The 12,415-nt window shown below is 43.5% G+C and overlaps 1 protein-coding gene across 2 annotated transcripts; it reads right to left on the reverse strand.

The window, feature by feature from the left end:
• Positions 1-6,553: 6,553 nt before the first annotated feature.
• On the reverse strand, positions 6,554-11,038 carry LOC135503086 (uncharacterized). Of its 2 annotated transcripts, XM_064796414.1 has the most exons (4): positions 10,922-11,038; positions 9,155-9,796; positions 8,298-8,929; positions 6,554-7,816 (listed from the first exon to the last, which is right to left on the reverse strand). In XM_064796414.1, exons 3-4 carry the CDS (start codon positions 8,912-8,914, stop codon positions 7,630-7,632), a joined length of 804 nt encoding a protein of 267 aa, XP_064652484.1. In that variant the 5' UTR covers positions 8,915-8,929; positions 9,155-9,796; positions 10,922-11,038; the 3' UTR covers positions 6,554-7,629. The 2 variants fall into 2 exon arrangements, with proteins under 2 accessions (XP_064652484.1, XP_064652485.1); XM_064796415.1 differs by lacking the exon at positions 10,922-11,038 and having other exon boundaries at positions 9,155-9,813.
• Between the last annotated feature and the right edge of the window lie 1,377 nt (positions 11,039-12,415).

Consider the following 12,415-nt stretch of genomic DNA (forward strand, 5'->3'; position numbering starts at 1 on the left):
TAGAAAATACAGGCTTGGTGATGTCTTGTCCTATCCTGGCAAAAATGCCTCGGACTAGCTCATTTCGTCATCTTCGGCGGACTAACGAATTGATTGACGTGTATCTGGTAGGGGGTAGGAAATATTCGGCGATAAATACCTGCCACATGCATGCATGGTCATGATGGTGGGATGCCGAGTAAAGTCAGATCATGAATGAATGCCAGAGATGGTCGCAACTGATGCGATAAACACAATCATTTTCATCAAACAGAGCGCCACAAATCACGCAATGAACCAATACACTACTTCTATGGTTGATATACTTCCTAATCGTCGGAACTCTTAATACTTCATCACTTTCAAAACAGTAAAACTCACCGTTTTGACATGGGGCCATTTTGACTGGATACCCCAGCTTGCGTACAAAGCAAATATATTTACCTTCAGTCCCAACAGCCACCAGCAATTTGTGTGCATCCATGTACATAAATTACCACGTTCCCACAATTGGTATAAGAAAATGCCACTCTCGCCATAGGAGGCCATTTTTATATCTCTCGACTCAGGGCATGTACACAAGCATTGCACACAGCTGCAGCCTGCATCGAGGTCTGATTTCCAAAAGTCCGAAAAGACCTATTTGCACCTATTTGTAGGCCCTTATGTTCACTTTTTATTTGACTAGACACAACTAGACATCGCTAGCAACACATTGATACCTCTTGCACTAATATTCTTCAAGCCATCGCTGCACAATCCGAGTCACAAAATCAGCGCCTCAGATAGAACGTATGAATTTAAGGATCACATTTGTCAAGTGAATCAATAATGTGATTTTAAATTCTTTTGAAATGCTTCCACATTTTTCACCAACCCAAGCGGTTGTGGTTGCCAACCATAATCGCTGAATTCCAAACGAGGCTTCATTGGCGCATAGTGCATTTACACTGTACATAATGTGTCGTTCATGCTAAACCCAGTTGTAAGAATACATGACAATGTACATCACAAAACGCATGTCCGTGTACCAGTACGTAAACCTGACACCATGCGCCGCCACTGGTAGTATTACACTGATGCCGTTCTCTGATAACGATTTTCACCAGTGTTGGAAGGCAGTTTTGGGCATGGCTTCCGAATTTCAGGCAGCCTAAGGTTACATCCCGTTCTAGTGCATTGCTTATTGCAGTTCAAAGAGTTGTCATTAACCCTGTTTGGAGAAGTTGCGGTCCTGCTGGAAGCTGTTCATCACTGGAAATGAGCGACATTGTGAAATAGTTCCCTCAGTTCCTAATAGATGGCAGCGCTATGCGTTGACGTCATGCCCGCGCTGTTGTTTCGGGGGCGGTATCATCGCGGCAACGTTACACGCTCCTCCAACACTGAAACCACGCTATTGCAGAACCGAGCGAACGTGTATGTATCTGGAAGTGTTTTCCATTTAATTCCATTTGCTAGGGTGGTATTTGCATTGATTCCGGCTTTGTCTTTATAGCATAAAATTGTCCTTTTCTGTGAGCAGTTCACCACTGTGGAGACGGCCCCACCAAGCGATCTCGCCATCTAGCGGCGGCCTGTACTAACAGCGCTGTTGACCTGGAGTCGAGGTTTCTAGTGTTGAATGTACAGGTTCTGAACACTTCTAAGGTAAATGGGGTCAAGGTTTTAAGCTTTTGTCACATGATTTAAGCTAGAAAATGGTGGCGGCAAGCAAACTTGATGAAAAAAGGCAAAAAAACTTCGGATTTTCATGGATTTTTAGTATCAAAAACTCGTTCCCAGTGGGAATAACGTCATTCTGAGTGAATAATTTCGTCTCTTTTTTATAGAAAAAGTGCACAAAGGTTTTATATCGTTCGTAGTAGCTAATTTGATACATAAATCCTGGAGTATTTCAACAGGGGATGCTATTGACTTTGCTCTATTTTCGAGAAGAGAGGTCATTTTCGACCTTAGGTCAGCCCACTATACACAGCAAATTCCTTGGTTGTATGCAGATCGGTGGTCTTGCCAAACTGTTAAAAGTGCACAAAACTCACAAATAATTTCAACAAAATAAGTTGTATCAAATATTGGCTATGCAATTTAAGGCTCCATACGATCTGGATCTTTAAAAAAAAGTGGTTGTGGACGCAATTTGATTCTATTTTTGTAATGCTGTAATGAATTTTCCATTACCAATCGGCTCCATATTCTCCTTACTGTATTCAGCCAATGGGAAGCAATGTCGCTCATTTCCAGTGATGTTTTGTACACCAAGAAACAACACATCTTATGGCCAAGTTGGCCCTTTATCGTAAAGGAAAGCCCGGGACTGTGACGGGAACTGATAGGAATGAGACGGGAAGTCGATGTAACGTTGTGTGGGTGTTTCCAATTTTGAGTGTTTCCCCTAATCGTTTGGCAACACTGAAAGATAGATAAACACGTTTTTCTGCGTCCCCCAATTGAGAATTCATTGTCTCTCCAACATAAAATTTACGTCCGCTTGACGTTAATTGTATGCTGGGCACCCAACGTAAATTTTAGGTATTAATGTGACCACACATATTTTACGTCGGACGTCCATCATACAATTTAAGCCTGCACCACACGGTGCAAATTTGCCTGCACCAAGTGACACGCGTGTATACTGCATCAGGTAATGTTGCACCGTGTGGGCCCGGTTTTTGCTGCGTATCTGCCTCGCGTGTCGGTGTTGCACCATATCTGACATGCTAGATATTTTCACGTTACGCGAGGAAGTTACTCACCGTGTGGGGGCTACCTGCTGCAATGTTACGCGTGCTCGACCAATCACAACGAGCAGACCGGTCATATGATGTGCAGATCAGTCACATGATACCAAAAATGGCGGCGCCAAGCTCAATGTCAGAGAAGAGACAAGACCACAATTGATTTTTTAAGCCTTTTAGCAGTTAAATTGTCAATGTTTGACCGCGACGCATCAAATACTGCGTGGGGTTGTGAATCTGAAATTTAGATTATGTTATTCCGGACAGTCGGGCAAGTAAATGATGAAAAATAAACTGGTAGTTGACCACGGAAATTTTTTCATAATCGACAAATTAGACAGACTTTGATATGTCCACTCTTTTCAGCCAACTGGCAGAAAAAACTCAAAACACGCCCCCTATTACCCAATTAGCAAAATTCGAAATTAATTTTTTCATCAAATAATTTCTTTATATCTGTAGACTTGCCACAACAAATATTTTTTCAATACCTCTCCAAATATGTACTTGAGAGTTAAAAACATGCACTCGTCTAATTGATAGGCCTCAACCCTCCAACCTATGAATATTCATTAGTGGTCTTGTCTCTTCAGAGAGTTGTGGGATGTCATCTACATAAGTTTGAAAAAAATCTCAAAATGTTAACTATTTACATGCAAGTAGTGATGGGTCTGATGTTCCTACGCACAAAATGGCGGAAGACCCATGATTAACAATGGATGCACAAGACGCCAAACGACACGATTGGTTTCGTCTTGACAATCTTAAAAACATATACATCTGTGTGTATGCAGTGCGTAATCGTGTTTGCAGATTTGCCAAGCTGGCCAAATTTACCAAAGAGTCAATGTAAATCTGAATAAATGAATTTCTGAGAGAAGTTGTCGATAAAGACGGCAAAGCCTGTTTCGTACAGTGTTACTATTCAATAGTGTTTTTCTGTATCGATTATGCATTTCCACACCAAAGGTTGCAGTGTTGTTTTAAAATACCTAGACCATCCCTACGCTGGTAGTCATGTGGATGTGTTTTTAGCATCCTTTCCTCAATGCCGGAAATTGATTTGATCACGTGTCACAGCACCACACAGAACCGGGCAATACTCTGTGGTGTTTTGACCGAAATTAACAACATTTCCCGGGAAGATGAACGTAAACATGGCATTGTTAAAAAACTGTGGATTTGATGCATCCTTTTCAATCGGCCATCATCTCGTCAACTCATATTCTGGTGACACGCCGGGTTACGGGCAACCTAGGGGTTACCAGAATGTGCAGCTTGTGAAAATATTTTGGTGACCTCATCACTATCTGAAACCGAGTTAAACATGGCCTAACAATCGCCATTTTGCAACAATCCATGGTGACTTCGGCATTTCTTATGTAGTTTGTAAAAGGCGTTTTCATTGGTGAATTTCGGCTTGTAACGCGCGTTTCTACTGGTTGAACAGTCTGAAGGGGAACGAGTAATTCTCAGCCTCCAATGGATGTCCAAACTTTATTTTCCTCGATATGTGATATACGCTAGTTAACCGAACAAGGCAAGACTTGGCGACGGTTACCAATAGCGAGGCATGGAGAATGGGTGATTCGCTGAGGGTATAACAGATTCAGCAATACAAGCAAGGCTTCTCTCGAAATCCTTTATTCTGATTGGCAATGTCTCTGTAAGTGAGCTTGATAAGTGCGTGATTTACCGACTCCACTGAGTCACAGAGATTCGGGCATCTTAGTGAAATAGTGAGGTCAGTTCTACCGCACAAGTTGTTGTTACTCTTGAAATGTGTTAATAGGAACTGCTCAACTCGCTATTTTTAGACAGGTAACTGAAATAAATGAATTGTACAGCCTTTTAAAGTCACTTCATGCACATGGATGGCTAGGAGTCCATGTTCATGAAAAGTGACCCCGTAGAAAGCCCCAATCACGCCATAACGGCAGGGAGTACCGGGCAACATTTCTGGCGTTGTTACGTGATTATGGTAAACAAGATGGCCGCGACGGTGTGTAACACATACACTTCTACTGTATGTTCAAGTACAGGTAGTTTTACTTTGAAACACACGGATTTCACCATGTAATTTTGGCTTTGGGTCATGCTATGATATCCAGGAATTGGGCAATTCTGATAGATAATGTAGCACGACTTTTAAAGCCGAAACAGCATGGACGACACCACACCAAATATATCATTGTCATTGGAAAAAGCATACGACTTTAAAGGGGTTCAATATTTTTCAAAACGACCGGTGCCGTTCTAGAGATAAAGCAGCGAGGACACGTTTTCGGATCTTCAACAACTCAATATACAATACCAGAATCTGGGTATTAGTTGATAACGTAATTAGAGGGCAAGATTGTAGCCCCCTTAAGATGGAAAATCCTGTTAACGTGTGACAAGGCGCAAAACGCGCGGCTGGGACGTGATTTTTATCTTTAAATTGTTACATTTCTATATTTTATTCTAAGTCGTTGTATATATAATATGAAATAAATGTATATTTAGCATTGGAAATCGATGACGCCTGCTAGAATGGATAATTTCTGACGTCACACAGGTAGCAGTGCCTGGCGGCGAAGGTGTAACTGTAACTAAAGCTTGTGATAGAATGGACAGGTGATGTTACGAGAGCAGACGCCCTAAAAATCGCTCTATGACGTGTTTGTGAGGAAAGGGTTACACCATAAATTAGTTTACTGTTTTATCATTTTGTGTGACCCCATGCGTCACGGGATGAAAAGCCCAATACATCCGCGTATGTATACTCGTACCTAAAACTAGCAACAATTTGCGGTTAAGCAATGGTCTGTTATCCCCTTGCTTTACGGCGTGAAAGAGCTCTGGAACTCGTCTTATTACTAAACTAACAACTCTGAATAAAATAGCATGATGTGTGACCCATATCGTTACGGGTTGGAATGACACCGTGGGCCCGTTGTATAACTAAAAGTAGCGGCTAAGTCTACGGCAGCTTAAGTTGGTTCAATTTTCAAAGATTGAAATTTAGTTCCAAAATGACTTATTTGTCATATTTATGTGAAAAACTTGACAGATTGTTTATATGGGCCTCCTTTGTATGAGTAAACAGCTTCAGGGCCGGTTGATTTGAGCAGCTGGCAGATAAGATTCTGTCCTACATACAGCGGCAAGGTTAACAACCTTGACGTGCCGTAGAATTTAGATCGGCTGCAATTAAAGCATGATGCACGACGCCTTCCGTTACGAAGTGAAGAGCTTTGGGCCTCAGTGTACACTAGTTTGCAGTTAAAGCATGCGATGTGACACCCTTGCGTTACCGACGAATCACCGCGTATGACGGTACAGAATTACCTTGGGGATGAGGCCTCGATCATTCTCTCCACATTGCGTCTAGGTTCAGAAGTGTTCTGTTGAAAGAACAGAACGATTTCAACATCAATCTCACAACGAGAGTGAAGTTAGCATTTGCTCTGGAGGGGCAGAGTCAGTAAACGGTGATAATCTATCACTAAGCAACCGTTACCAATGTCGAGGCTTGGCGGCTTTAACATATGAGTTTCTCGAAAAATGCCTCGTGGTTTGGCATTCCCTTGCCTTTAATACCCTAGTTAGCCTAAACAAGAAAACCTAATTGCCGTAAAAGAAGAACCAAATTCTCTGTTGCAAATATTGTGAATGGAAACGATACCCTGTTCAGAACTTTACTCCGTTTTCAGACAGTCAAACGTTTCAAAGGTGTTCCCGCGAATGCTTATTGGCTATTTGCCGCTTGGTGGCGCTGCTCTCTAGATCCGGGTACTTGCTGCGCCTCCTAGCGCCGATGAAAGAAAGCGTGATCACAAAGAAAGTATGCAAGCAAGACGTGTTTTATTCTTCAGCTGTTTGTTTTTCAAGTGTTATACAATGTATTCGTCTATATTGGTTGTTGTCAATCGTTACATTATAAGATGTATGGAATGTATAATGCGTACAATGTTTTCAATTTTATATGTATGTTCAACAATAATTATTCTATTATAATCAAAATTATTGTGAATGGTTCATCTCGGCATTTTTCATCTACGATAAATACATTTTTTTCCAAAACAAACTAAACTAGTTCTTTTCACTTTGTATCCCTTATGCATGTGTATAAAGCATATATTCGAAAATATTCACGAGTCGCTAGTAATCATTTACAATATGGCCAGAATACCAGTAACTCCAAAATCATGGGTTTGAGAAGAAAAAGAGTTTGAAAGTTTGAAAGTTCTAAAGTCATCCTGAAATTGAGGGTTTTTCACTCATATGTCATTTTGAGAGGCGGAAAAACCACTGTTTAAAAAAAACCATGTTTGTATAATCCCAAAAGATGCGATAGCATTGTGAATCCACTTGAATACGATGCAATGTCACAAATACAATGTACATATACCAAAATAACTATTTAATCTACAACTCGTTCTCTGTGAACGGAGTCGTCATTTTGTACTGCATGACAAAATAACCTGTGTCATATAGTTCACGAATGGGACTGAGGTCATCTTGCCTCGCAGCCCTTAAATTTATGCTCGGAATAGTTAACTGCTGGGTTGTACGCGAGTCGCTGACATGTTGCTGGCGGCTGGGTATTTACCAGATCAGTTAATTGGCTAAAACGCACCACGCCATGTGGAACGTTTTCTTGCAGTCTGTTGACTGTTTCAATTATCAATATTAACATAAAGTATCCGAAACCTATGTACTGTAATATAATTTCAAATACATAATTTCAATACATTAATTAGTAGTGTGATGAATAAATCTGCCTAATATCGGCACTATTTCGCTACACGGAAATAGTACCAGTGCAGCTCATGTTGAAATGTTGTCATTTGAAGGAGACAATCAGATAAGATTGAGGCCATAACCTCGGCCTCCTCATGCTCCAGGCCGCCTATTCATTACGCTCTGCCTACGCCTCTGCCATAGTGCGTGCCTTCTCCGCCTTCTGCCTTTCATCAAACTGCTCAATGAGCCGAGGAATCTTGTCCTTGGCCTCCCGGACGCTTGGGTTGTCTTGGATGCAGAAGTGAAGCTTCTGCTCAACCCGGTTCCTGCCTTTGTGGAAGTTGTCGCAAATACATTGGAGGGCGTCCCACCTGAAACCGTACAGTGTAAGGCGTTAGACAAAGCTCAGGCCACTGAATCAAGTGTCAGTAAAGGGGTCAAAACATTGTAAAAGGGTTCAGGTAGAAGAGGGAGCAAGAAATCCAAAGAGGTCCGAAAGGTAGGAAACTTCCACTTTACAAGTTCGCCCCCAGTACATTGTGTAGTGCATTAATGTACAGGGGAGCGAACTTGTGAAGCTTTCCCATGGACCGGTCCGTGACTTCTCAAAACAGTATACCGGAAAAATCATTGAACTCCAATAAACACTGGAACGGGCCTGCCTGAAATTCACACTAAGCCACATGTCCAAAACTGCCTCACAACACTCGTGAATATCATAATGAGTCATCAGCACGAGTGTGGTATAACAAGTGGCGGCGCATGGTGGTAAGCAGGGGTATTATCCTCCTGGCCAGGTTAATCCCACGCCCGAGTTGTCGAAAGTTGTAGGTCTATCTGTACCGTCCCTACCTTGCATAGAATTTCATGGCTCCTTTCTTGAAAAGCGGGCACGACCAGAACTCCTTCCTTTCTTCCTCGGTCTTCCTCTCGCGAAGCTTCGCAAACAGACTCTCACTGTTGCTAATGGACTCGCACTCTTCGTGCAGGTTGTCCCATACACCCACGGCCGACTGCAGCGACGCCTGGAGGGACTTAATCCCAGTCTCCGCCCCACGGAGCGCCATCTCGGCAATATCTTCCGTATCCTTGGTCGTCTTGAGCGACTGCGTAAACTCGTTCAACGCCTCATGGGCCTTGTTTTGCGCATTGCGGTACCGTTTTAGCTCCTCCCGTCCATTCTGTAGATCCTCACGGGCGATATTCGCCAGCTTGTCCTGCTGCTCGGCAACGATCGGGTCGCCTTCGTAGAATCCTAAGGTCATCATCTTGAAGAAGCCATGGCTGAACGAGCTGGCGGACTTTGTTGCAGCCGTCTCGTTTTTTCTCGCGTCCCTCTCCTTCTCCTCGAAATTGGTACATCTGGATTCAGACGCCAACGTGTCTTCCTCTGCTTGCTTCAACTTTTTTTCTATCAGCTTTTGCTTGTCGGTGACGCTGGATTTCTGTTCTGCGTTTGTCTCAGCCATTGTCTCGCGATGTTTCTGCAAGAGCACACAGGTTGCGCACCATTACGACTGATAAACTGTGCCGGTTGAAGGCGCCTGTACAAAGGGTCTCTATGAAAGGTGCATGTGAAGCAGACTCACCAAATTCGGCTAGACAGCGTATACGTAGTATATACATTGTACTCCGACTCAAAGTTGGAGCCTGTATTGCAGCCGGCCAGTAAAATATTCAATTTGCTTGAACAGATGAACGTTTCATACCTACAAATATCTAACTCTAATGCGAAAGCTTAACCCGCTCTTCGTCACCCTGGTCACGGTTTCGAACACTGGTGCTGATGGAATAAGCACGTTGGTGTTTCGGCATCCTGAACCTCGTGAGTGGTCTATAACCCTTTAAATGTAGCCGGGGTTAATAAGATGAAAAAACCCTTGGTGGTCAAGATGGCGTTTCGGGAGCTTAAGAGGGAGTTTTCGCAAATCCCCCGAAACGCCTACGTAAACGCCTATCCCATTGTTCGAGCTCCTGATGACGATGTCGAACAATGGGACTGGCGTTCGCGTTTACGTTTCGGGGGATTTACGAAAACTCTTCATCAACTGCTCGCTGGTCACGCCAATGGCCTGGAAGCTCTCAAGTGCCTCCTCCTCAAACCCGTCAAGGAGGTACCCAAACCCGCACTCCAGATCATCAATGATATCGTCAGCCTTGGTGCGGTACTGCAGGACGGTCCGCTCCAGGATGTGGCTCAGGTCCAACACGTCAAACTGCATGTCATGGACTTTTTTGTGGAGGTCGGCGTCAGCGACAACCCCGTAGTAGGCCATGCTCAGGCAATCGGCGACTATGTCCATCTTCCGGACGATGCTGCCGATTTCGAATTTCGGGGCAAGGGTCCGAACCTGAAATGGGTGACCGATTCGTGACAAAGTGGTGTATTATGTACGCTGTGACGACTTCACGCCACGAGATCAAAAGGACGCTCGTGCCGTGCTGGCTGTCCGTGTTTGCGATACCACCAGGTGGCGCCAGCAACCCAATGTACATTTTTGCCATTGTAATCTACCCGGGTAATCAATCGATTCCATATAAAACATATACATTGCAGTATCATTGACACTCGCGAAGAATCTGCAACCCTGGTGGTGGAGAAGCTCACTAATTTGCATCACTTGCGTGGAGACATAAGGTCCCTTTAAGTTTACAAATTTCGCATATCATGTGCCCTCGAATGCTCAATTCTCATTGGCCAAGTCACGGAAATTGCTGCTGTGTCATTGTTTTCGGTTGACTCATGAAATGACTCCGCGTTCGCGAAAAATGTAAACTGTGCGACAAATGCTTTTTTCATTGATGTTAATTTTTCTTCACTCATGTTCTTTGGGGGATTTGAAGGAAAATTCCCCCTGTTGGGTCTGACTACCCAGGCACTACCTGCCTCGCTTTGCATGATAACTCCATTACTGCTCAAGTGCTGCCACTCGAAATGCGAAGTACGTAATACCATTTTACTTATAGAACGAAATTCCGAAACCCACTTAAAATATACTGAAGATGTGGGCCTATTTCTACAGGTGTCTGTCTCGGAGAGTACATGTGTATCTTGTTCCCGACCCACTTTGTGGGAAACAGAATACACTCTCCAAGCTGATCGAAGGATATTATCTCTGCCAACACATATTGCAATTGTAGCATGTAGTCACAGGCACGTGATGAATAATTTATCAACCAGTCAGGCAGCAGTCGGTCAGCCCCAATAAACCTACAGAAAACATACTTAAAACTTGAAAATTATATTTGAATGAGTCTTGTTTTTGTAAGTTGTTTGTATGAAGGGGCAAATCGAACGCTCTAGTTCTGACATCTTCACTCACCCGTTACTGAGGTCAAGAATCGTGAAGTTGCGACGGGTTCCGAAATGGCAGTCTGTGTTGGCAGTGATGGAATAAAGACATCAATAAATGTAGTTCCAAGACTGCGCAGGAGATTACTTGTGAGAATATTGTAATCGTAGGAATACGCCTTACCGCCTTTTTAACAATAGCACTGTCCGGTGGGGGAGGCTCGTTGAGTGAGTGTATCGCTCCATCAATTTTGATATTTGCAATCGCGTTTTCCTGGAAATCCTGCGACCCACTCGCAGGAACCTCCTGAAATTGATACGTAAATCGCAATACAAGCTCCATTGATCAGGCTCGCTAGTAGGTCTTTCATGAAGTTTTGATCAATACCAAAAATAAGGATTTGGTTGTATCACCAATCACCGCGAGGTTGGCCCTAAAATGTAGACCAAAACCGAGGCACCTGGTCAAGGATTTTGGGGAAAAATCAGCCCCATTCGAGCGGTGTTTGGTTAACGCAAAATATGACAGCAGTCAAGGGGTAGTTTGGATAACTACCGTTTGATTGCTTTTATAATTTTCTCATGCCTCTATTTAGTCCACTACCAAGCGTACTCTTTCAGTTGACCACCGCAGATAAATCTAACTCGGTCACAGGGTTACAGGTTTCCTTTTCATTATCCAAATGCGTTTACGCCAAACGAATAGGCGCTATACTTACTCCAACTTTAGCTATTATGCTGCATTCGAATGACGGAGGCAGATGCGGCTGTTCAAACCCGCTTCCAGCACCCACACCAGACGAGGCCATTGAACCTGATGACGTCATGAACGGCACATCCGTGGCCGACGGCCGGACAAACAAGATCGTGGTGTCCTTGAACCTTTTAAGGTCATCGTCATCCGCGATGTCATACATCTCTTCCTTCTCACCCGCTGCTGTTAGTAGTTCAAAGTCATCGGACAGCTTCCACTTCTGCCGGATGGCCTCCTTTGTCTTTTCGAAGCTGCCGAAGTCGATGGGGGGTGGGGGCTAAACTAAACCAATATATCTTTTTTGAGTAAGCTTCATTAGGGCCACGATGACTCATGTCACATTGTCAGGCCACTGATTATACTCCCAAGATGTTGCTAGAATATTGGTTTTCATGACATGATCACTGATACTAGAATACACAGAGAAGTCTCGGCACCTTCCCTTTGATCATGCGTCTCACTCAGCCAATTTACTTGAAACCATAATAAAGCCCACATTTTAACTTAGCTACAAATTGTGCTGAAATTGCAATACAGTTTTTAGAAAGACAGACAACACAGCGAAAAATGTAAACACTATTCTAAATCTCTAGTTCATCAAGAGCCAATGGGATCCAACGATTCAAATTCAAGCTTGACTTTCAGCCATGCTGTTTTTGCTCGCGACGGACCTGCGGTCATGCGATTTGGATTCGATGTCGTAGCGATCGTTATTTTTTCTCAGTGCTTGGTCAAATCACTGACCAAAACGAGCTTTACTGCCTTGCCCGAGGATTTGAGTAGCCAATTGAAATAGGCTCCGATCCGCTGTATTCGCTGTACTTGTAGTGGGACGGGCCAGGCCGGTCTTATTCGACTGTCGCCCTGTCTTGGATCGTGACCGCACTCTCGCTATAAACCGTGTCATTTCTAAAAATAAGTTTG

This window comes from Lineus longissimus, chromosome 19 (assembly GCF_910592395.1).
Source record: "Lineus longissimus chromosome 19, tnLinLong1.2, whole genome shotgun sequence".
NCBI lineage: Eukaryota > Metazoa > Nemertea > Pilidiophora > Heteronemertea > Lineidae > Lineus > Lineus longissimus.

What these genes read in the sequence shown, in the direction of transcription:
- LOC135503086 (XM_064796414.1), bottom strand. Translation starts at nt 8,914, where the DNA reads ATGGCTGAGACAAACGCAGAACAGAAATCCAGCGTCACCGACAAGCAA. An exon ending in GCCATGAAATTCTATGCAAG is followed by an intron (nt 7,817 to 8,297) that starts GTAGGGACGGTA and finishes GTACGGTTTCAG; the next exon opens with GTGGGACGCCCTCCAATGTA.